The sequence below is a fragment of the Musca autumnalis genome, unplaced genomic scaffold (genome assembly GCF_047663935.1).
Source record: "Musca autumnalis isolate F117 unplaced genomic scaffold, ASM4766393v1 scaffold_3, whole genome shotgun sequence".
Taxonomy (NCBI): domain Eukaryota; kingdom Metazoa; phylum Arthropoda; class Insecta; order Diptera; family Muscidae; genus Musca; species Musca autumnalis.
This window is the reverse complement of record NW_027411866.1, coordinates 259,144,223-259,170,754: the sequence shown is the minus strand read 5'-3', so window position 1 is coordinate 259,170,754 and position 26,532 is coordinate 259,144,223. Positions and strand designations below refer to the sequence as shown.

Sequence of the window (26,532 nt, the reverse complement as noted above, 5' to 3'; positions counted from 1 at the left end):
CTCCTGTTTCTACAATTTGTTGTTGAAGTTCCAGGCGTATTTGATTTTATCGTGAGTTTAATTTTTCTTAATCAGGCTTAATTTCCAGATCAAGGAATCTGTCTACTTACACAGACTGTGAGGATTTTACAGTCAACCTATCACCGGTGGGGTACAAAGCATTTGCCTAGAAGATGATATTCCATAACAGAATTCACACGATAATAATGAATTAATGACTGCATTAATATTGTGTTATTCGATGCTGTTTTATTGGCATATTGATCTGCAACACCCACGCGACGAAAGCTTACATAAAAAAGAATCATTGTCCCCTCATGTAAATTATCGACTGAGTTGAACCTTTTTAAAATACCAAAACCCTGAGGGGGTGCAACCAAAAATGGTTGTGGTACTATTGTCGATTATTTTGATTAACCTTCGTTCCGTTCGATTATCAGTAGACATCGGGTTTTGCATATTTGCATATTTTTTAATATTAAAGATACGCAGATTCTGATTGGACCAAAATTCGTTTCAGAGAAATCTAAATTCAATGGCAGGGTCATATTTCGTATTTATTTTGCATATGCACAAAATATGCAAAAAATATGCAAAAAATATGCAAAATATGCAAAATATGCAAAAAATATGCAAAATATGAAAAAAATATGCAAAATATGCAAAAAAAAAAATATGCAAAATATGCAAACAGATTTTGGCCGAAAATCGTCATAAAAGTCGTAAAATTGTCATTTAAAGGTGGAAAAACCATCAAAAAGTACATAACAGTGTTGTAAACTAAGACTGTTGACCGTATAACATCGTTTTTTTCAGCAGATTATTATGTTATTGAGACCATTTACGACAGTGTGGTGTAGGGTATAAAAATATGGTATCGTAATACCATTTTTTATTATTAAACTATGTAAAAATATAAAATTTGATAAAATATCAAACGAATTGAATTCAATATTTTCTTTTTTGTAGCATCTTAATTTAATTTGTAGCATTGGACTGGTTTTAACTCAAAGAACCAAATCGATCTCGGATTTTTTAGCCGGGGAGCCGCCTAAACCTTTTAGTATTATTAGATTTTAAGATTGCCAAAGTTTGAGCACAATTCGAATATGTTAACACGTGGTACTGGGGCCTCGAAGTTATGAAAATATATTTTTTGCTATTTGGCGACTTCGACGGCCTATATATGTGGAACGGTTAAAGCTACTTGCCCGTATTACGCATTTAATTAAAAGCTATTCTGTTCTTAACATTTCTTGCTGAACAACAAAGTACGCAAGTGTTACTGAATACGAGATAATAAACCCAATGTCCCGAAAAAGGCCTTAGGGCAAAAATGGAGTCTATTTAAAAAAAAAAAACTTTTTTCTTCCTATATTATCAAATTTTTGCGAATGAAAACGAATATATTTTACTTTATTTGAAAATGTTGCCTATTAGGGCGAAGATCTATTTTAATATTAATTTTAATTAATTTCTCGTTGGAGTCGAGCTTAATGACCGATGATGTTTGCATCGCTATCCATCAAACATTTCCTTTTTCAAATGCAATTTTGTTTTTACAAAGATGGACATTTGTACATTCATTGTATGGCTTCAATGACAAACGCTTACATTTTGTTCATACTGATGAAAATAGATGGCAACCCTCATTAAGCAACATGAATGCTGTTGTAACTTCTTTCTTCTTCTTGTGAAAATCATTCTCTCATTCTCTCGTTAATCTTCGTTGTGTAAAGAAGCATAGAATATTACTTTTAATTTCAATAAATCTTTTCATATTATTAAAGAATAAAAAACCAAGTTTTATCAGGTTATGGGCCCAGTTCACCCAACACTGGCAATTTGATTGAAAATTAAAAGAAATAAGGAAAGGAGAGAAAAATGAGTGCACCAGTTCTTCAAATAGAAAAGTTGGACGAGAACAATTATGACCTGTGGTCAATCCAGATGCGGAGTGTACTTGTCCATGGTGGCTACTGGAAGATAGTGAATGGAACAATCAAGAAGGAAGGCGATGAAGCGGCAAAAGCCAAATGGGATGCCGAAGACGAAAAGGCCCTAGCATCAATTTTCTTGGGAGTTAAACCAACACAGTTGGCTTATATAAGAAATTGTAAAACTTCACATGAAGCTTGGAAAAAGCTGGAGGAGGTCTATATGCCGAAGGGACCCATACAAAAAGTTTCCTTATACAAAAGATTGTTAAATTTGAAGATGGCGCCAAATGGTAATGTAGTGCAACATTTAAATGAGTTCTCGGAAGTATACGAGAAATTGCATGAAACCGGAATTGAGATTAAGGAGGAGCTTCTGACCATCATGCTTATGTCTAGCCTTCCTGAGGAATTCGACAATTTTGTGATCGCGATGGAAACGCGCGATGATCTTCCTACTTTGTCATCCCTTAGACAGAAGTTGCTAGAGGAGGGAAAGAGAAGACAAGAAAAAGAGGAAGAAACAACAAATCAAAAGGCATTCGTCGCACAACTTGCAAACTCAAAAACAGACAAGAAGAAGCAAAACGGCAAGAAAGGTTTCAAAGGAAAATGTTTCAACTGTGGATTAACGGGACATTATGCGAATAAATGCGAGAAGAAAAAGAACAAAACGCAGGCGATGACGATGTTGGCGGTGGCAGAGACAGCAGCATTAGAAAGCGAAAAATGGTATATAGACAGCGGCGCGACGTCTCATATGTGTAAAAGCAGAGGACTGTTTATGAACTTCAACGCACACAATGAAAGAATTGCGCTTGCTGGGGATAAATATATCAATGCCATTGGTAAAGGTGATGTGAACATATACACAAACGATAATGAAATTAGACTTGAAAATGTTTTATACTCTCCTGAGTTGCAAGCTAATTTCATATCTGTTAACAAGGCTGTCGACAGAGGTTTGACCGTGAATTTTGATGAGAAGAGAGCATTAGTGAAGAAACCAGATGGTGATGTCCTCTTGCAAGCAGAGCGAAAAAACAACATGTTTGTATTCAACAGCAACAAGTGTGAGAAATTGTTCGTTATGGATAATAACAATTTGGTGTGGCACAAAAGATACGGACATCTAAATTTCAAGAGTCTAAATGATTTGACCAAGAAATGTATGGTAAATGGAATGAAGATAAATGAAAATGTTATGGAAAATTGTGACACATGTATGGTCTGCAAAGTTCATGTATTACCATTCCCTAACCAGTCTCAAACGATTTCGAAGGAATTGTTGGAACTTGTCCATTCAGACGTGTGCGGTCCTTTTAGAACTACTTCGGTAGGAGGATCCAAATACTTTGTAACGTTTATCGATGACAAGTCCAGAAGAATATTTGTTTACTTTATGCGGTCGAAATCAGAGGTATTTGAAAAATTCAAGGTGTTTAAAGCCCAAGTTGAGAAGCAGACTGGATACAAGATTAAAACCCTACGTTCGGACAATGGGCGTGAGTATGTTAATGCGAATTTTGATTCATATCTAGAAAAAGAAGGTATTACACGGCAGTTGACGGTTCCATACACACCCCAACAAAACGGGGTAGCAGAGAGGGCCAACCGCACCCTCGTTGAAATGGCCAGATCCATGATGGTGTATGCGAATGTGAAACCAGCTTTGTGGGCAGAAGCACTGAACACGGCGGTTTATATTAGAAATAGGTGTCCCACTAAGCAGCTGGAAAACAAAACCCCTTATGAAGAATGGTGTGGAAGAAAGCCTAGCGTTCAACATTTCAGGATCTTTGGAGCATATGCTGTTGCCTTGGATAAATCTGGGAATAAATCCAAATTTGATGCTAAAGGCAGACGATACATAATGGTCGGCTATTCTTCAACATCTAAGGCGTACCGTCTGTATGATGTGGATAAAAACAAGGTCATCGAATGCCGGGATGTACTTTTTGATGAAAATCGTTTTGGCAAAAGCAGTGAGTCATCTGTTCCTGAAGAATTGTCTAAGAATGATACACTTTTTGATTATCTTCTGCCAGACCAATATAAATCTGATGGCAAAGAAAGTGTCACAGGCGATAATTTACAACAAAGCCAAACTACATATGACGGCGAAAATGATGAAAATTCTGAGGATGATATGAGTGACTTCGAAGGCTTCAACGATGGGTTCGAAACAGCAGACAATGATAGCGAGTCCAGAGATGATGATATAGTTGCTGCACAAGAGATTCCAAAGAAAGGCACTGCAGCAGGTAGGCCTAAAATTATTCGTAATGGCAAGCCTGGTCGTCCACGAAAACAACGTAATGAGGTAATATGCCATGCTGTCGACGAAAATATCCCAAATACGATGGAGCAGGCAATGTCTGATGGTAATAAAGACAAATGGCTCAAGGCGATGGAAGACGAATATCAAGCTCTTTGCAAGAATAAAACTTGGTCGTTGGTGGATCTTCCAAGAGGACAAAAAGCTATTCCATGTAAGTGGGTCTATGCCATAAAAAGAAATGTACATGGTGAAATTGAGAGATATAAAGCCCGCCTAGTAGCCAAAGGCTGCCACCAACGATTTGGAATTGATTTCCATAAGATTTTTTCACCTGTCGCCCGCTACTCAACAATTCGTACTTTATTGGCTCTGGCTGTGAAGGAAGAAATGTTTTTACATCAAATCGATGTCAGTACTGCATATTTGAACAGTGAACTGCAAGACGAAGTCTACATGCAACAGCCGCCGAATTTTAAGGAAACTAGTTCACCGAACAAAGTCCTACGTCTCCATAAAGCTATTTATGGATTAAAACAAAGCGGAAGGGAATGGAACTCCAAACTAGATCGCACATTGCGTAAGATGAATTTCAAACCATGCGATAACGAACCCTGTCTTTACAAAGGCATGAGAGGAAACAAGCTTGTGTTGATCGCCGTTTACGTAGATGATATCATTATTGGATGTAAAGACAAAATGGTTGTTTTAGATATCAAAAGAGAATTGGCAAGCGAGTTCGATGTCAGTGATAAGGGGCAGTTACGTCACTTCATAGGTATGGAGATCGAAAGAGACGGCGAGACGGGTATGATAAAATTAGGACAAAGCCAATACATACGTGATTTATTGCAACAATATGGCATGGAAGGTTGCAAATCACTACAAGTGCCATTGGAACCCGGTTATCAGGTAAATTGTAATGAAAATGACGAACGTGTAGACCAAACCGAATATCAATCCCTTGTCGGAGCCTTGATATATTTAGCAACTTCTACGAGGCCTGACATCTTGCATTCAGTGTCGAAACTGGCTCAGAAAAATGCTGACCCTCGTAAAGCTGATATGGTTGGCCTAAAACATATTCTGAGATACTTGGCTGGATCGATCAACAAGAAAATAATATATCAACCTAATGGAAGTAATCTGGAAGGATACGTGGATGCCGACTGGGGAGGTAACCTAGTAGACCGAAAATCATATACCGGATTTATATTTTCAATTGGTGGATGTCCCATATCGTGGGAATCCAGAAAGCAGAAATCAGTCGCACTTAGTAGCACAGAAGCTGAGTACGTGGCGTCTTCAGAAGCAGCTAAAGAGGCGATATACTTGAAGCGTCTTTTGAAAGAAATAGGCGTATGGAATAACGAATACGTAACTCTACACATCGACAATCAAGGGGCAATCAAGTTGGCTGAAAACCCAGTTTACCACAAGCGTTCGAAGCACATAGATATAAGGTTTCACCACATCCGAGACTTAGTCCAGAATAATGAAATAAAATTAAAATATTGTCCTTCAACAAATATGGTTGCTGATGTATTAACTAAAAATTTGTCTAAGCAAAAACATTGTAACTTTGTAGATTTAATGAATCTAAGATGAGCTCATTGTAAATGTAAAACATTATTCATGTTGAGGAGGAGTGATGAAAATAGATGGCAACCCTCATTAAGCAACATGAATGCTGTTGTAACTTCTTTCTTCTTCTTGTGAAAATCATTCTCTCATTCTCTCGTTAATCTTCGTTGTGTAAAGAAGCATAGAATATTACTTTTAATTTCAATAAATCTTTTCATATTATTAAAGAATAAAAAACCAAGTTTTATCACATACATATTTTAACTTACTTATGCCGGTACGCAGCTACCTATTAGTTATCTTTGCCTACGCGTTTGGTAATTTCTACATGCCATTTACCCATGCGTGTAAATTTTGAAATGATGTGGTAATATTGGTGATTTTCATTCATGATTTCGCAAAATCATTGCCACATAGAAGTGTTTTACAACTTTTAACACATTGACAACGATTAACCAGGTAAACTCCTTGGTGTAAATAACACGGCCGTTTTTGACTCAGTAATGTTCCCTATGCGTTGAAATTATAAAATGTTGCTTACACGGGATATATCTGTGAACTCATAGTTAACTACGCTTTGAAATTACGGGCATTAAGGGACTGACATAATGTGGTTTTGGAGCCATCTGGGTACAGATGACTCCTTGCTATGTCGCTCACAATTTTCAAGTTATTTACCATCATATACCCCTCCTGGTAATTGATGTTCTGTGGTCAAGTTGCAGAATGTTTTTCAAGAAATTCGGAGTTAAAGTTTAATCTCTTGAACAACAATTAAGTCTCACTTGTAATTATGCCTGGTAAACCTTTTTCTAGGAATTTCGGCAGTTGATTTTTGTAAGTTTGGATCGATTATTTCTGGAGAAATTTCTATCTTTGCTATGTCGATTTTTGTCGTCTTTTGGATCTTTACGGTGTTTTGCAGCATCAGTTCAAACAATGCCAGACCAATAAGTTCCTTTATCTGATATTTGTTTGTGAATGCCTTTCGTATTAAGTAAATTTTCAATGCGGTTTAGGTCTTGCTTTGGACCTTAAAATATTTCTGAATATCCTTTTCACTATTTTTTTGTATTAAACTCAATCTATTGTCTGTATTTCTTTTTAACCTATTGATAATGTTTACCCAATATATCCTATATTATATCTATATAAACATTATCTTGTTCATTATACGTTTTGTAAAATCAATAACCCAAACTCTCACTTATAACACTCAGTTGTTGTCGTGTGGGATACCAAATAAATAAATAAAATTGAAAAAATCATTATGGGGGCGTCCTGTCTCGAACGATTTAAACGCAAGGTGCTTCTACGGCCTCTTGTTCTTGGGAAGTGGGCTGGGCAGTAGTTTTAAAACACTCTTGCCTACTTCGAACTTGGATTTGTCATTCGCAGACTATTCTTATAGAAATCGCTTGAATATGTTTGGTTGATGTCCGGATGTGCTTTCAAACGTGCAGTCAAAAATCCCTCTCAACAATTTTCTAAAAAGTTTGTATGGTGGTACAGAAGCTCTCTAATATCTGCTCGAGCTCGTGAACCCCATTTTTCTAGGCATTTGTACACTGCTAGTTCTTGTTTCTCCCATGAGCTACTGTCAGTTTCAGGAACGCATAGGAGTTGTTCTTTACCCCCATGTGATACCAGAACAGCAACCCGTTTTTTCTTCTCTGTTTTGAAAATATCTGGTAATAGTTTTCCATGCCAGTGCACACAAATAGCCTCGTTCCTTGAAGCTGTTGCGTTTATTTTTCACGGTTTATTCTCCGCTGTTCACGGATAAAGCTTCTAGAGATCTTATATTTGTAGGGATCCTCTCCGATAGCTTCTACTGTAGCCATAATGATACTAGTAACGTTCCTATACACCTTACAGGGATCCAGCACCAATGACAATTGCATAGTTACGATTTTCTTGAAGCCACGATTGATTGTTTTCGGGACAGATGGTTCTTCAGATTCTACGATACGTTTAGCATAAAAACAAGAGCTAGACCTCATTGAAAATCTATTGAAATACGAAAACATAGACAAACAAGTATTAGAAAAAGGAAATAACAAAATAATAAATCACCTGTGGATCTTAGTCCTGAGCTTGTTGGCTTGGCATTGTTTGATCCAACGGTGCAAAACGCCATAAAGAGCGAAAAGGCAACAAAAATCTTAACAAAGCAAAGATTCAAATTTCTTCAGAAATATTCGATCCAAACTTCCAAAAGAGCAACTGCCGAAAATCCTAGAAAAGATCTGGCATAATTCTTGTTGTTCAAGAGATTAAACAATAACTCCGAATTTCCAAGAGGCGCAAAGTATGGTAAACAACTTGAAAGTTGCGAACTACATAGCAGAGCGTTCTTCAAGTAGTCAGCTGTACCCAGATAGCTCCAAAACCACATGATGTCTGACTCTCGAATAAATTTAATTTAGAACAAAATGTCAAAGACATTTGTTTTCATTCCAAAAATTGATAAAAATGATGAAAATGTTTCTTAATAGTCTCCATTTTCGCACAAAGGCGTACCTAGTCACGTTTTTCGGGACATTGGCTTTATTATCTCGAATTCTGTAATACTTACGTAGTTTGTTGTTTAGCAAGAAATGTTAAGAACAGAATGGCCTTTAATTTAATGCTTAATATGGACAAAAAGCTTTAACCATTCCAGAGAAATGGGTCGCCGAAATCGCTAAATAGCCAAAAAAAAAATCGAGATTTTCATAACGTCAGGGCCCCAGTGGCACATGTTAACATATTCCAATTGTGCTCAAACTTTGACAGTCTTAAAATCTGACCCAACTAAAAACTTTATGCGGTTGCCGCCTTAAAAAATTCGACATCGATTTGTTCCCTTTGAACAATAACCAGCCCAACGCTACATATTATTACAAAGAAAGTATTGAATTTTACATAGAGCGTTTGATATTCTATCAAATTTTATATTTTTGCATAGTTTAATAATAAAAAATTGTATTACAATACCATGCTTTTATACCCTACACCACACTGTCGTAAATGGTCTCAATAACATAATAATCTGCTGAAAAAAACGATGTTATACGGTCAACAGTCTTAGTTTAGAACACTGTTATGTATTTTTGGATGGTTTTTATAACCTTAATTGACAATTTTACGACTTTTATGACGATTTTCGGCCAAAAACTGTTTGCATATTTTGCATATTCTGCATATTTTTTGCATATTTTGCATATTTTGCATTTTTTTGCATATTTTTTGGCATATTTTTGCATATTTTTTGCATATATTTTGCATATTTTTTGCATGTTTTTGATATGACCCCAAATATCGAAAATTTTCCCCTAAAACGCCTAGATCCAAAATTTGAGTCCAATCGGATGAGAAATAAAAAACATGCAAAAATCCGATGTCTAATTATCAGTGTGCAATGACTGGCGGTATCAAATTAGACTGTTCGGGTTAAGTTGTTAATTTATTTGTTTGGAAATGTGAATCAATTCCGATGCTTATGGAATCTATTCCGATGGATAGAAAACTGGATGGCTTTTTCTGCTGCGACAAAAGTGAAATCATTATGTAGGATTCACATTTGCTGGTATCCTTGACTCTGACTGACGTACAGGGCTGGTTACACATTATCATTTACAATTATTAACACTGAACAAAAGGAAAACAAAATTGAAAAACACGGTATTCCAAATTGGAGAAATAAAGCAACAAATAAAGAAATTTTTTTGTTAGTTCGGCTTAAAGGACAAATATCCTGTATTGGGGCAAATATCCTGTATCCGGTAAGATAGAAGTTTCAACTCTTACTTAGTTGGCACGTTTGGAAATCTGTTCTTAGTTCGGGTTACGGAACAAAACGTTCTTTTTAGAATATAGAGCCATCTAAGTAAGAGTTGAATGTGAAAAATCGAGCAGAAGTGAACGTTTAGAAATTGATTGCTAAGTTGATGGTTCCAACATTAAACATGGTTCCAACATTAAACATGGATGATCTATATATAGCATTTCCAAATTAAATGAAACCTATTCCAAATTAAATGGAACCTTTTCCAAATTGAATGAAACCTTTTCCAAACAGAATGAAACCTAAGCTAAGATCTTCAAAATACTAGAAATCGGAAGGTATGGTTATAACTCCAGAACATGGACCAACGTTGACAATTTTTGGTAAAGATATTTAGTGTTCACTGAGAACTAGATTTCAGATATATTTTGTACACATTGAGAACTCACTGTACCAAATTACACCCCATATGATTGTACAGTATGGCTAATAGATAAAGATTATCTACGGTTATATGGTTGATCAAAACATGGACTTAAAACCCCCATTTCCAATACCAAAATTTCACGTGATATAAACACATTTGAGAAAAATGTTGACAGCCTAGGTCAATTGGTACGGCAGATAAATAGTTTTTACCAAAATATGGAGTAGGTAGTATAAAACTGTAAATTTTGAAACGATTTCACAACCGAATTCCACGATAATCTGTAAATACCCAACAAATACCATCTCTAAACAGAGCTGTTCCTATTATGTAATGCACATGGTACTGAGAATTTCACAGACAGCCAATCGTAAACTACTTCATTAGGCCCTGGTTCTTACTATCATTTTTTAAACCTTAATCCTCTCTTTTAGATTATTTTTCTTTAAACTTCATTGATGGCCAATAATTATTACATTTTTTATTTAAGAAAGCAAAAACCAATGAATTATGAATGAAAACCTGTTAAAAACTAATTTGATTTTAATATTTCTTTCTATGAATATAAAGGTTTCATTTAATTTGGAAAAGGTTTCATTTAATTTGGAAATGTTATAAATTAGACACAATTTTACAACATGCATTTATAGATGAACAAATTATAAAATTGATCGATAGATGATACTTAGGGCTGGGCAAATAGTTAAAACCCAGTTTGAAAGTTCTATTCCGAAACTTACCCATATGATTTGAAATAGCATAAAGTGAGAAGTACATATTTGAATTGGCATTTGCACCATAAGGACCCATATTTAATTCTCGTTCGCCTGTTGGGAATTCAACAATATTGGACAATTTGCTCCAACGTGTCTCTGAAAATCGTTTCAAATCTATAGGAAGATATTTAATTAATTGAGGCTGAACTCTGCTTTAAGTTTTTTCTTTAACTTACGTATAACAAGATATTTTGGAAATCGCTGAATAGTAAATGATTTCGTACATTTTCTTCTTGTTTGGCATTTGGAACAGGTTGGCATTTCATCGCCGTCTAATACCTCCTCTTTTATAAATAAATCAAGACACGCCTCCAACTTGCAACGGGACGATGATGGCAATGGTACACTTAAATCCCAGAACGGATCAAAAGTTACACTGGCATTGCCACAGACAGTACATCGTAGAGTACTTTTTAATTGGCCCACAAACAAGTCACGTATGAGCGAATTTTCCAAACGACTATACCACTCCCATGTAAGTTCTGCCTTTTTATTATCACTGCAAGTTCAGATGATTAATATTATTTGTATAGCTGCAATACTCAGCTGCATTATGAGATTTAAATTACATACCTCAAATTATCATCTATTTTGAGAACTTCGCCTTTAACACCAGAATTAAGTGCACAATGCAGTGAATCCAAAAAGAAACGCAGGAATTCTTGAGCATCTTGCTGATTATAATCACTATACATACGATGCTTTGCAGAGAAGGATCTCTTCAATTCCATAGGAGTTACGCTATGCACATTGTTTGTCCACATTTCTTTGATTAGTTTGGAGAACTCTGTAATGTTGTTGTTATGTTAATATATGTATATAAATGTTGCAAGAAAATTTTGAAAGAATTTACCATATAAGATCTGTTGATCCTTTGAGGTTGGCGATTTAGTGGCATTATAGTTCCGCAGATATTTAGTTAATTCATTTGTGTGGCTAAGACACTGTATAACGGAATTCATAAAACATGTATTTCCAATATTTCTCAGTCCACATAAACCTGAAAGCAAACAAAATAAGCGAGTGATAAACATTTCACAGATAAGTATCAACGGATATTGATTCGGACCAGCATATCGTCTATAAACCATTCAATTTTAACTTTTAAAAAACAAAAATAATTATGAATTTTATAAACACAAACAATTTGTATTGACTGATAAATTTCAAATATTCAAAATCAAGGCTACAAACCATTTATTAGTCTTGATTTACAGTGGGCAAGTAAGACTAAAGCACAGAGTGCTTTGCCCTCAACATTTATATAATCATTGTTTTCGGAGGAGTTGCACCTCAGTAATATGTTATTTAATTATTTCAATGTAATGCACAGATGATGCAGTAGGGACATTGTTTAGCTATGTATAAAAACTTACCTTCAGTTTCTTCATCATTGACTGCATATTTTTTATTCTCATCGGTATGCGACGTTGAGGAAGATATTAGCGATGATCTTGAGCTATCTCTTTCCCAATATCGGGATGACGTTGGTGAAGCAGGCGGATGGGTACTTCGCAACGTTGAAGATGTTCGCACCTAATAAATTTAAAATGAAATAATAAGACAAAGAGAGGCAAGAGTTTTTACATAAAATGTAAGTAGCAGAATTGTTAAAGGCGCAAGGGAGATTAATAACAATTCAAATTGCAAGTAGTGTTAGATACCTAAATCAAAGAATATAAATTTGTTACATTGGCTCAAAAATACATGTGTGCGCAATTTGTTTGATTAGAAAGCAAAAAACATTGAGGTCAGGAAGAGAAATTATTGTTTGGCATAGGACAATTTAGAGCATAGGGGAGGGGGTGCGATTGTGTGTGTTTTTTATAAAAACAAAAGCACAGGTATACAAAGAGGGGGTATAAACAATAATGCATGCTAAATAGAAAATAAAAAATAACAAAATACAATAACGTAATCTTATAAAAATTATGTTTGGTATTTTATTGGAAAATTCTCCCACGCTTTTTTCCCTTACGTCTAAGGCTAACCAAAATATACATATATCAAAAATTAAAAAATTCAATTGGGTTAAAAATTGAAAAGCATAAAAACGGCTGCGTTTTTTGTCTAAGAAAATTATGTTATGGTTGATGAAAATGAAAGGATGTAGGGGAGAAGATTCAGAGAGTGTATTTATTGACGTTTGTATGTGTTTTGAGAAATGATAAGGCACATCGTAACATGTTCTGTTCGGTGTGAAATAAATCGGGTAAGTTTATATATGTATGTATATAGAGATACAAAAATAAAAGTGAACAATAAAAAACTGTCCCTTTAATGCCTACAAACAATTCTTTATTTAAATACTAAACATGAGCTGTGCAGCATGTCTTATAGTAAAATTCAAATTTTGATTTCCATGCATAGATGCGTAATGGGCCAATGTTCGAGGAGTACATTTAACATGGACTCGGCACACATCTAACAAGCATCCCTGTTGCCCAGCTTATGCTTATTACTTGTAGAATTCCTCTAAAGACAAATTATCACTTATATTTGTCATTTCTTTAAAGACTACTGTTTGAAGAATATGGAGCAACTTACACTACTTGCTTCATCCATGTTTTCGCTAAGACCACCAGAGATTGACACGAGTTTCTTTTTACTTGCATCGCCATCAACCGAACTAGAGAGTGCTGTAAAGGTGGTATCCTCGGCTTGGGCATAGTGTTTGCTACTTTTCAATGGCAGGCTGCCCGTGTTATTGGGACTACTACTGAGAATAGCAGCGTGACGGTTCGAAACTGACGACACAGCCGCAGAAGCACTTGGATACAAACTGGTTATCACTTTTCCCGCCGTACTCGTTCCGGAACTGCGGTAGGGCGTACGTGTTAATGAACCTCCGCCGGTATTGGGAAATTTCAAATTGCAATTGTCATAATCACTACTGTGCCGATGATGCTGTAGGTTACTTGTACTTCCACTGCCGCTGTGTGATCGCAGTGTAACTGAACTAAGCGGCAACCGCTTTTGTTCACTAAAACTATTAAACTTTTCAATTGAGGCCCGAATACTATTCGTGTCTATGGCCGGTTCTGTCCTTCTGTCGATAGTACTCGATGCGGTTGAATTAATTGCAGCACCTAGACTACCATTGGCATACTTATAGTTGTTGACTTTTTCAAACACCATGCTACTGGTGGCATTAGAAGTGGAGGGGGCGGCGGAAGAGGCAGATGACGAAGAATGGTTGCCGGAACAGATTATGGTTGATTTGGGCCTAATGCGGCTCTTCGACGAAGACGACGTCGAAACGTTTATACAACGCTCGTATCCACTTTGTGCTGTTTTCCGTTCACTGGTCATTGTTGTTGACTGGGATGGTGGTGGTGGCGTATCATCGCTGTCGATGAATTTTATATCGTCTTGATCCAAAGACGTTTGCATATTGTTGTTACCGCCACTTGTTGCCGCAATTTTGTTTAAACTATTATTACTACCGTTGTTGTTGTTGTTATTGTTGTTGTGGTGGTGGTGGTGGTTACTCCGATGCTGAAGCGTGTGAATAGAGGACGAAAATGAATTAGCTGATGAGTTCGTAACAACAACCTTGTTCCTATGGACCAAAGGTTTGACTTGACTCCGAATATTCAACTTGTTCGGGGAAAAAGTGCTGATGCTACTGCTGCTGATGTTATTTGACGCTGTGGTGCAGACTGCTGAGTTTAATTTCTTGGATGCCGTGGACGCAGATGTGGCACTAGTTGTGGCCGGTGTTGAAGAAGACGACAATCCCTTGAACTGTGGTCCACTGTAGTTAATGTCAACCTTATTAATTGCCGTCGCAACCGCTGTGGTTGTGCCCAAATGTGTACCATTACCAGTTCGTCGCATCCCATTTGTTGTGGCAGCAAAGGCTGCTGACGGTCGTTGCTATATCGTAACGTGGACAACCGAACTAATTTAAAACACTTTGAAGCCACGAATTTGAGTTAAAAGCCGAAAGCAAAGATAATTTCAAGGAATTTAATTGAAGTTAGGATTATTATTATAAAAAGTTATAAAACTCAAAGTTGTGGCTTGGTAAGGATATAGACAGTTATTGAGTATATCCTTAAAGTGTAAGTGTTTGTGTTTATTATGCTTACCAAGTTCTGGTTTATATAAAATAGGCTGTTATCACTAGCAACCGGCCGACTAGCTTTAACCGGGGGTAATGACGGCGAAAACGACTTTGCCACTTCTTTATTGGAGGCTTTGGCGACTAGAGCGAGGGCCAATTCACACTCCTCCTTGAGGAAATTTTGATCTTTATAGGCATTAATTAGGAAAAATGGTTGATTGGCCTTCCTTACTGGATTCGAATCGGACTCGGAGGCTTTATCGGTTACTTGATTTAGTTTAATTTGAGTATTCCCTCTGGAATGTTTGTGTTTTAGAGCTGGAATGTGTTTTGTTGCTGTTGTACCGTTGATCTGTTGCTGCTGTTGCAGTTGAACTTCTTTTGTGGTTACAGTAGCGGGATCACATTTTTGATTTAGCATGGGGAACTTTTGAAAATTGTTTGTGTTATTTTTTGTAATGTCTATCATTATTTAAAATAATTGTATATTTTGTATTTTCTTTTCTTCTTTCACTGAGTTGTTCCTTTTATTTTTTAAGTTTAGAAAAATATATTGATTTTCAATTTTATATCGTTTGTTATTTATTGTTCACTTAACTATTCACCCACACACACAGATGTTATTTTATTATTAATTTGATTTGTTAAACGGGAGTTGTGATGGACCTGCAAGAGATTAGCTGGAAGGAAGGAAGATTTGTTAAATTAAAATGAGATGATGTTTAGGATTAAGGTGGTTGTTCATGAACGGGTTAACAATATGAATGAATATCAAGTCGGAAAGAAGTATGTACGTATAAGAAATTAATGAATGGGATGGGTAGGTGTGAATATATGATGTTGAAAACCTGGATCCTAACAGCAAACCCCTTTATGTTACATGGAAATCTACGTTTACATGTATCCAAGGGGGAAAGAGGGTATACGTGCAAAGCTACATACATAACTGTTAGAAATGGCGCCCTAAAGTATATGGCTTCCTGGGAATTAAGAAAAGGGGTGCATGTTAGTAGCATGCATGCGCGTGGTTAAAATGTTTGCTTGTCAATCAAATTGCCTAGTGTGTTAATTCCTTAAAAAACGAGCACTTCAGCCAAAAATTAAACTGAATTACTGTATTTTTTGTGGGAAGTGGTACATTGCATTTGCGTCTATGCCTTTGGGATTACCTTGTTTGAATCATCATTGTCTTCTGTTGGCGTTTCTAAGCTATTGTTGTGATGATTACTTGTTGTCGTCTCTGCATCAGTTTTTTCATCTTGTGTTGCGGCGGCTTTAGAATTCTCATTGTTGGCATTGTAATCGTTCACATTCAATTTGTTAAGCTTGATGTGGACAACCGTGTCAATACCATTGCTAGTTACAAGCGGTCTGTCCAGGGAACTATATGGTTTACTATCATAGTCAGTGGTGCCATTTTTTAGGCTTGTTTTCTTGCTTTCTTTGTCCTCTGTGGGTTTAGAACGGCGCAACCGAGTACGACTTAACGTAATAGTTGGAACATCTTCCGCACTTGCCGACGTATATAATGCTGTTGCCGATGAAGATCTAATAGCTGACGAAATGTTGTCAGTCTCATCCGTATCATTTCGACTATACAAGCGACTATAACGATTACGAGACCTGGTGTCATTGGCGATTGTGCTCGTGCTGTTGCTAAGGTCGGTGGTACGTCCGCGTTCCTCTATATCGTTACTGATGCCGGCTTCATTGAGCCCTGATCTAGAACCAGACAGTTCAGTATTGGGTTTATAATGGGCCGGACTGTATTTTTCATACATGTCCAGCCCAGAAGTGGCAACCAAACGCGCCAGGGATGAAGATGAGCATGAACCTGACAAGCGTTTCGAATCTCTGCTGCCACTGCCAGCACCACTACAATCTGAACCAGAAGGTGGTTTTTTAGAGACCGTGATCTCACGGCCATTGATGTCATTTTTTAGTGCGTCCAAGGTCTTTCCATGTTTTTTCACCTTCATTTCATTAGCATTGATGTTTAGAGGTTGTGTGGTGGTATGATATCGGGCGTCAGAGTGTTGTGGAAGTGTTTGGTGGTGAAATTGAACGAATTTTTTACGATGACACAGTTACATATTTACACAAATGAACCCAAAACGACAAGATCAATTTGTAAATATATGAGAGATGACACACATAAAGACAATGATGCGCGTTCGATGTTGTGATAGTTATTACAAAAATAAACAAGGGGGAAATGGAATCAGGCATTACATTTGACCACATTAGTATCACCATAATGTAAACGAAGGCCTACCTAATTAAAGTATTGATATCAACATTGACCATAAGCAAGACTACGATTAGATAGATTTGGAATTTATGGAGTTTAAAAAGTTGAATAATATGCAAGTCTCAGGCTAATAAAAAGCCTAATCATCAAAAAGAATTGTGTGAATCTTAAAAAATAAAAAAACGAACCTCTCGAACAAAATGTTATGAGAATGTATCAATACCGCAATTGCGAAGGCACGCATTTTTAAGGGAAGTAGACAAACAAATATGCTTATCTATCTATCTAGCAAATAACATAACCGGAATGCACAGAGTTTTTTTTCTGCTTAGATTATATGCGAAGTGTTCCAATAAAAGATTTTAAAAACTTGGCTAGAAATGCACCTTATGTCTGTTATGTACTTATTGTTAGCAAACATTTTACAAAGGATTCAAATCTATCCAATGGTTTCGGTTGTGTAAAAAAAACAAATGCAAAATTGATATACAAAAAGTTAAGGTGGTCAATTAGGTGGATGGAATAGTATCCAATAGAAAATATAAGGAACTGTGATGTCTCGCTAGATAATATCGATGGATGGAAAGTTTGGGAAGAGGAATTAACCTCAAAGCTTTAGGTATCACATAATTAACATTTTATAAAATTATAGAAGTTAACAATACTTAATGATTACTCACTCCATATCGGCTGAGCGTAGTTGTATCATAGCTGCTGCTAGTTGAGCCTAAAGATGGCAAAATACTACGGTATGTACCGATTCCAGATGATCCGCCAGTAAGGCTAGACGCTGAAGAACGATAAGTTGTGGAAGAACGGGGTGTGTAAGAGGAATACGAATAACTACTTAGACTTGGACTGTATGAAGACGAAGAGCCAGTTAGTTTGGATAGACTGCCAGCACGATCCAAATATGATTTGTATCCGCCGCTGCTGTATCGATCTGAAACACTCCTTGAGGAAGAAGACGATGTGTCAGTTGATGTTGTGGGTCCGACAGTTGCCGATGACGACGATGTACCGTAGATACTGCCACTGGCTGAAGTTGATGATCTACGTGGCGAAATCATCGGCATATTAAAACAGTCGACAGTTATCTGTCCAATTCTAGCCTTATCTAAACACGTAAAAATAGTGATTGCACGTTCGATTTATGTACTACAGCAGCAACAAAAACATCAATAACAAAAATTACTATTTAATTATAGCTTTATGTCATACGATATTTAGCAGCATGTATCTGCAAAAACGAAAGAGAATATGTCAAATTTTATTTTTGTATCCTTATCAAGAAAGTATTTACCATTTGGTTCCTTCATCGATGATAGGTATTCCTCTGTAGGATTTATTTTATTACATACTTAGATAAAAAGGCCTATCTCCCCACAACACAGCACTGGTTTTAAATACTTTCTGCAAATAAAACAAAAAAAGTGTTAATTAGTATACCTATTTACTACGTATTGTTAGCACTTTTAATCAAAGCATTTGGAATACGAAAAAATTAAATTGTAAGAAAATAAACTGTTTAGTTATTTACTAAAGAAACCAAAACATATGACATTTCATATCTCTTCTATTAGAGTATGATAATACATATATTCCATCTCCATTTTAGATTAGATTTAGCAATAGTTTTAAAAAACTAAATTTTAACACTAAACAATAGTATCAGTTTTCGACTGAGATAACGTTATAATACTCTCAAAAGTAGAATGTTTCTGGTGGTGGTGTGCCTACCTATGTTGTTTTAAAATACATAAAGTGTATGTCCCGTACATTTCAAAAATAATATTTGGTGGTAAAACCAGTCTGGAGAAATTTACAGTAAAACAACCACTTTTCGCTCCACTGTTTGCAATAAAATGGTGAGTCATCTCACATCGCTGCCAACATACGATAGGTACGTATGACAACTATGTTTATAAACGTAACCTAATCTGAGATGTTCCGCTTTCACACTCGTATACTTTGATCAAAATTTCAGATCTTAGTCGATTCTACATAAATTCAGTATTAATGATTAAGAAAGATTGTGGTAATATTGGCAATGCTTGCAATTAAAAAGATAAGAAAAATAAGGGACAGTTCACGAAAGACATCCATAATAACAACTTTTCCCTTCTCACTTCTGTGGCAGCTATTTCGATGGTTACTTTGTCCAGTTACTTGGGCCACAAGAAATTAATATGGAAGTCTTCTTTATATCTTACCACAGTTAAGTATTTAGATCCACATAACAAATATATACTTTTTTCCAAAATAAAAAAATGTTGTTGTTGTCCTGTTTACGACGATATAAGGTAACAGCATATTTTTGTGGTCGTAGAGAACCGTCAATAGTACATATAAGAAAAATTTTAAATTATTTATAAATGCAGTTAACACTAGAAAATAATTGTTCGCTTAGCCACAATAAGTATATTCTTCTTCATGATGAAATCTCTCAAATAAAACGTTTAATTTAGTCACCATTTTTAATTTAAATTCAATATTTCTATTTGAGAGATTCCATCATGAAGAATATACTACTTGATGCTAAGCGAAATGTAGCTTATAGTGTTTATATATATACAAAACAATGTAGCTTAATTTTTTTAATTATTTTATTTTTAACTTTGTAGTAAAAACATTTGTTTTGATTATTGAGAACCCCACAACCTAATTACAGCCAATTTAAAAATATAGAAAATGTAGATAAAATAGGGGCTATACCAAAACCTGGACTTATGTCCACAATTGTTCCAATTACAAACCCAAATGTCAAGTTTCAGTCAATTCAGGCGAAAAATTAAGATAAAATCCCCAAAATACTTGAATCGGGTGATACCGCTATATGGGGCAAATGGAAAAAATGGATCCATATTGGATGTGGTTTCATATTCATGTATTGTCATCCAATCTGAAAAGTGTGCAAAGTTTTTGCAGATGCCGACTTTACTAAGCGTTTACACCAGACAACTTGTCTTCTAATACAACTCTGATTTACTAATACATACATACATTTGTCGGCTGTCTCCCAGCTGTCCATCATTTTTTCACAGACAGTCGGGTTAACAAATTTTTGACATTTTTGCAAATATAAGTGGGAACACAGTTTATGCAGTTGGACACTAAGCCCACCAGTAGTAGGGGGATTCTCTAAGGTTTTTTTTTGGTTACCGACAAAAATCGGTAAAATTAAAACGCAGAAATATGAGTGAAAAATACAAATGAAAGTTGACAACACCGTTGCTATCGGTAGTACATAGCGACTACTTTATTTTGGTTGCTAACTTACCGACAAACTTCGTTAATTAACGAAATTATAAGCATTTTAATTTTACCGATTGTTGTCGATAACCAAAAAAAGCGTTAGAGAATCCCACTACTGATTGTTATGTTTGCTGTCAAAAACATTATTGTGATTTAAAATATAAAGAAACTCAAATCACAATAATATAAAATCTATTATGTTTGTTGTCAAAAGTTATTAACAGAACTCTGAATGGCCGACTTTCTATAGACCTTGAGTGAGATCATGGTACAAATACACAGGTAGCCGCATCGGCAATTGTTGGCAACATAAGATGTCAAAATTTGACATCAATTCAATGCAACTGACACATTATGTTACCATCAGCTGGCATGATAATGCTACCTGTATTATTGTACCATGAGTGAGATAATAATTGAAATGTGATGAAAACAAAAGAACATGAAAAAAAATACAAAATATGTGAACGAAAAACAAAAAGAAATCGACGAATTTCATTCATAATTTTACAATTGTTTTTGCAGTTGTCTGAACGCCTACGTCACACAGGCAAGTTTTTTTGGGTTTTTGACAATCGATACATGTACTCAACTGTCCTGTCATGTGTAAACGCAGGGTTAGGGGCAACAAAAATGTAAACGACAGCGGGGTTTATCGTACCGGATTGAATCGAAATCATAGTGTTCGGCAGCGGCTGCCAGGCCAGTCTGAAACCTATGCTTCCACAAACAAAGTTTGCAAGACGTCGACATGAGGTGAAAAACATACGATTTTTCATTAACATTAATAATACTTTAAGTGAGCTAAGACCATTTATTATATCGAAATTTAAATTATTTTTTTGTTTCACGAAAATGCATGTTTCTAAAGAATGTTAAATAAATACTTTAAAGTCTAATTAATAAAAATAGCTTGATTAAAATAATGAGTTTTAAGTGATTTTAGAGGCATGGTTTAAAGTGCATATGTTTGTGGCATGCCGGCAATTGGGTAATAGTTCCCGACTATGGGAACAAACCACTCTATTTAAGCAATATACTTAAAATTTCTTACATTTATAATGCAAAATTAGTTTGAATACTGCTAATACTATTTAGCTTTTAAATAAATTGGATTATGTTAAAAACAAATCTAAAAAGACAATTTTTTAATGAATTCCAAATGTAAAAAAAACAATATCGATTAAAATAATGTTATCTAAAATAATAGAAACGATCAAACGTATAAAATTTTTAACTAAAATACAAGGTGCCGACTATTGGAACATATTGGAACATTTACTCAAAGAGTGGCATAACTCAAAAAATGCGTTTTCCGAGTTAACAATTTATATTTTTTTACGACATCTTGTGTCAAATTTTCATGTTGTTATCTTAAAAACTCAGCGAGTTACAGCTCATTTACTACGAGTTTGGCATAATTCAATAAAAATGTTTTTTTTTGAGTTCATGAAGGACTAAAACACTTCAAATCGTGCTTGATCTGGCACAAAAATTTAGCACTTATATCTGGGTAGCTGTTTACAAAATATGGTCCAAGTACTTATTTTAGTTTTTGTGTAATAATCTTTTTATGTTGGGAAGTCAAATTTCAATTAGATTTTTTGATATGTGTCACTCTTTGAGTAAATGAGCGATATGATGCCGACTATTGGAAAATGGTGCCGACTACTACCCCAAGGGGTAGTATGAAATTCGCAAATTTCACAAGTTTTATAAGAAATTATTCAAATTTCAATTTTTTTATTTAATCGAAAAGTAAACTAAATTTCGAAGCGAATAAGCTTTATTTCATTGCAATTGGAAAAATTTACTGGGAATGGCGAAGGATTGAAGTTAGGAAAAACTTTTTAGTGCCGACTATTGGTACACTTACCATATTAGAATAATTTTTGTTTTCAATCAAACAAAACAATAACAAGAGTTTGGTAGTAATTCGAACGAATTTGAATTCGAATCGTCTTAGAAAACCAGACCATTAAAATGAATTCCGAAATTTCGAAGCTGATAATCTTCATTCATTGCATTGGACATATATATGGCGAAAGATTGAGGTTAGTCGGCAAATCCTTCTGGAATTTATGACTTTTAAAACACTGATATCAAACTTTGAAGCTCCACACTTCGGAAAGTAGGTATGGTAGTTCAAAAATACATATCGTTGTAATCAGACCCCCCAATGGCTATCCGAGAGAAGGTCACAATCCTTGTTATTGGAGTGTCCTTGATTTCGGCAAGCATACTTGCAGAATTTTGTGGACTCAAATGTGTACCATACTCCTGGAACACATAATTTACACAGCTGTACCATTTTCATATCAACTTTCGAAATTTGGAACTTTGATAATTTATTTTATGTTGTGAGCATATAAAGAGAGTATGTATGTATAATACAGTTAGAACAAATGGATTTTGAAAATAGCAGTAATGTTTCCAGAATGACTATGACATCGAAATAAATTTTGATTGTTTTGAAGCAGATGGACGTCCTCATCAATTAATCAGTAGTCATCAGGACAGCATGATTATACAGTTAGGGAAAAAAGTTTGCATACATAAATCGGGTTTTAGAGTATGTAATGAATTTTATGAAATTCCAAATATGCAGTTTTATTTCTTCTCACTAATAAACAATATATAATAAACAAAAGTATATTCCATAATATAAATAACGGTAAATTTTACAAAAACCAAAAATGATAGGGACAAAAGTTTACATACAATCAAAGGAAATATGTGTATTACCGTACAATTTATGGAATTAGCAGCAAAATTTATACATTTTATTATTTTGGTGTATGTCTCTGGGTATCAGAGAATTCGTTCTAATTACTACCAAACTCCTGTTGCAGTAGAAAGTTTTCATTTGATTGAAAACATAAATGGATCAAAAGCATAATTTTGGTAGTAGTTCGAACGAATTTGTATTCGAATCGTCTTAGTGAAACAGGGCATAAATTTTTGGTCTGTTCCAGTACTGCAAGAATCTACTAATTTTTACTATTTTTTTTTTTTCGATAACACAAAGGAAAAAACATTATAGTAGTAAAAATTAATAGATTCTTGCAGTACTGGAACAGAGCAATTGTTGAATATTTGGAACTTCATATAAATCATTACTTACCCTAAAACACGAGATTTATGGGGGGTATGTACAATTTTGTCCCTAACTGTATGTAAATGTTTTTATTTCATTTGTTTGTGGTTGCTGAATCATTGTTTCAATTGGAATAGCACAATATTTCAGCTACCATATTCTTCTATTCGAAAATCTTCACAATAAAATAATTATCATTCTTTTTAAAAAACACATTTTTTGCAAATACATTTTGACTGTGTCTAAATGGGATCGACAAAAAACAACACCTTTTTATTATATATGAATGATCGAATTAGATTCTTTCTGTTCTTATTTTTAGACTCAATGAGGGAACCACTTTGCGCTGCAGCCGAAAAAACAACGGACGACACTGTTCTAATGTGCGATGGTGTGAATATAAACTCACGCACACTTGTACATATCATATCATATGTTAGTTATCATCATTATCAGCGTGAAGAACGTCATCATCGCAAACGAGCATATATCAACAATATTCATTGTCAAATATCAGCAAACAACACCAACAACACAACGACAGCAAAAACACAGAAATTCATTAATTTGTGGCCCACAGGGTGTTAGTTTTCCTTTTAAGATCTAATTTTCTTACGATTTTTGCATTTTACAAATCGCCATAGGTCGGTCAAAAGCGAACAATTACTATTCGATAATCGTAAATTCCAATTAGATATTTGACATTGTAAACATTCTTTACGCTTCATACGTATATTGATTTTCAGGTGGCAAAAACTCATCTCACTGTTTTTTTATTAATAAGATAAAAACTTCACCTTGGTCGGCACTACACTTTACAAATCGAGAGAGATTTGATTCAATTGTACTTTTTTATTTCGTTAATGTGGATCGAAGATAAGATGCAAAATAATTTTTGAGAACGACGCAGAGAGGCAGCAGAATGATAGACGACACGGACAGACAAACATACTATATTTTTAACGTTGCTATTTATTTTATCGCACGTTCTCTTGTTTGATGTGTGTTCTTGTTGTTGTTTTGTTTGTGCTCAAAAGTCAAATAAAGTCATAAAAAAGAAACATTCTATTTTTATAGCGAGCGATTCATGAATTACGCAAAGAGAAAAATTTTCATTCCGCTGAAAATTGGAAAATATGCAAAGGTGAATTGTAAAATAACAAATAACACCCATTATTATTACAATGTTAATTATGATGATATTATGAAAACATCATGTACTACGTAGATACTACGAACATCATTATTGTCATCACCACGTCGTGTTGTCATGATGATGATATTAGTCTCCTGGCCAACTGCCCAAGCCAAGTGGGTGGCAGGAGAAAGGTGGCTTGGCCTTTTCTCTCTACCCAGCTAGCAATTTTTGCCGAGTGCTCTGATTTCAGATTTTTTTCCGAGTTTTTCGGATGTTTGTTTAGAAAATTTGCCGATTTCTCTAAATTTCCCTTAGAAATTCATCCGATTTTCCAATAGATTTCGTAAACGAATCTCTGCACATTTTCCTGTGCTTGTTTCCGAAAATCTTCCGAACATCTGAACATATTATAAAGGGAAATTTTTATTCGTTTCTGGTTCTCGCGTGCAAAATTCCCAAACATCGACTGAGAGTAAGTAAGGGAGAGTTTTTGTTTTGTTTGCATGTTGAAACGTGTTTTTAGTTATTTCACAGCTGTTGAGTGATTAAGACGTAGCGGAACGAGTTATGTTGTGAACATAAGAAAACAAACAGAAATGGTAAGATTTCGTAGACATTTTCTTAAAGGTTGTTCATTATAATAAATATTTTGATTCTATTTTAGATAAATAAAATGACGTGATGACATACATAACTTTATTAGAAAGGGCTGTGCTTTATAATTTTGTAAATAACCTATTAAATTCACATTGTAATAATGTAAACAAATGAATTAAATAAACAAGTTCTTGACAATTTATTGCGAAATAAAACATCCGAAAGGTTTCCGATTTTCGGATCAAACATCCGAAAAGTGTCCTATTTTCGGATCAAACATCCGAATAATTTCCGATTTTCGGATCAAACATCTCAATTTTTTTCCCATATTTTTCAGAATCTCGGAAAAAATTTCCGAAAAGTTTTCTATTTGCATCCGACTATCGAACGTTTTTAACGAGTTTCGGCCGAATTTATCGCAAAACTCTAAATTTCCCTTAGAATTTCCTCAGAATTTTTTTCCGAATTCTAAACAAATTCGTTTAGAAACTCTAATGTTTTTTCCGAATTTCCTCCGATAAAACTTTCCGAATTCGGTGGACACGTCCATACTACTTTTGTACCGAATTCGGAAAGAATTCGGCATCAGAATCGGAAACTTTTGCAGAGATTCTGTCCGAATTCGGAAAGAACTCGGCAAAAAATGTTAGCTGGGTACACACCACCATTCATTCCACTTCTCTAATGACTTTGACAATAATGATGTTCGACAAAGTTGGTGCTTGCTGTCTGCTGGCGATTTTTGTAGTTTCCGAGGTCGTTATTCTCAATTCAATTGATAAGTTATTTACAATTTTTTCAATATTTTTGCATAAACACTGGCACTCTAAACCTTTTGGTTTAAGAACTCACTTTCAGTTTATTAATTTCAATGAAATTCTATGATTTTTTGGTTTATTTTTAGCAGCGGATAATTTTTTCTCTCGGTCGTCACAATACAGTAAAATAACTAACTCATACAGTCACAACTCGATAATCAATGAAAAATGATAGCCAAACGGCGGCAGAACTTTTTAATGTACTTGGTAGTGTGTAATGTTATCATTTTTAGTGATTGCCTGATTCTCTGCAGTGCAGCGTTAGGCAAAGTGCGTTCTCTCTCCGCAAGGCCCATGAAATAAGGTTTAATAGCCCGGTTACACTAGTGAAGCTTATACCCCGTTTATATATAACCGGATTTAACAAACCGACTGGGTTTTAAATGTCAATTCCTTTGCTTATATTTCAAACAAATCCTCTCAAAGAAGGTTAACCCTGCAAAAAGCTGTAATATAAACAGCATATTAACCCACTGGGTTTAATAGATCCAGTGGGTTAATCTTACCTTTTCGAGGATATAAATTGTCTGCTGATA

The 26,532-nt window shown here is 35.0% G+C and overlaps 1 protein-coding gene and 1 long non-coding RNA gene across 12 annotated transcripts in view; one reads left to right on the top strand and one right to left on the bottom strand.

Moving 5' to 3' along the window:
- Nucleotides 1-26,198, bottom strand: part of Usp2 (Ubiquitin specific protease 2) — a 29,552-nt gene extending 3,354 nt beyond the window's left edge. The window contains exons 1-9 of one of the 11 annotated variants that reach the window (XM_073978168.1): nucleotides 26,031-26,198; nucleotides 18,395-18,504; nucleotides 17,772-18,331; nucleotides 16,010-16,562; nucleotides 12,148-12,307; nucleotides 11,625-11,771; nucleotides 11,345-11,558; nucleotides 10,948-11,270; nucleotides 10,736-10,885 (exon numbers count right to left, since the gene is read on the bottom strand). In XM_073978168.1, the coding sequence (XP_073834269.1) occupies nucleotides 10,736-10,885; nucleotides 10,948-11,270; nucleotides 11,345-11,558; nucleotides 11,625-11,771; nucleotides 12,148-12,307; nucleotides 16,010-16,562; nucleotides 17,772-17,800 (1,576 nt within the window). In that variant the 5' untranslated portion in view covers nucleotides 17,801-18,331; nucleotides 18,395-18,504; nucleotides 26,031-26,198. Of the gene's footprint in view, nucleotides 1-10,735; nucleotides 10,886-10,947; nucleotides 11,271-11,344; nucleotides 11,559-11,624; nucleotides 11,772-12,147; nucleotides 12,308-13,318; nucleotides 14,689-14,865; nucleotides 15,490-16,009; nucleotides 16,814-17,771; nucleotides 18,332-18,394; nucleotides 18,505-24,059; nucleotides 24,362-26,030 lie in introns of those variants that run through there. The other 10 variants (XM_073978165.1, XM_073978166.1, XM_073978169.1 and 7 more) reach the window with 10 other exon arrangements.
- Nucleotides 24,781-25,393, top strand: LOC141399445 (uncharacterized). Its single transcript, XR_012411843.1, has 2 exons — nucleotides 24,781-25,180; nucleotides 25,246-25,393. It is a non-coding gene; the product is annotated as an uncharacterized lncRNA (long non-coding RNA).
- Nucleotides 26,199-26,532: the final 334 nt, after the last annotated feature.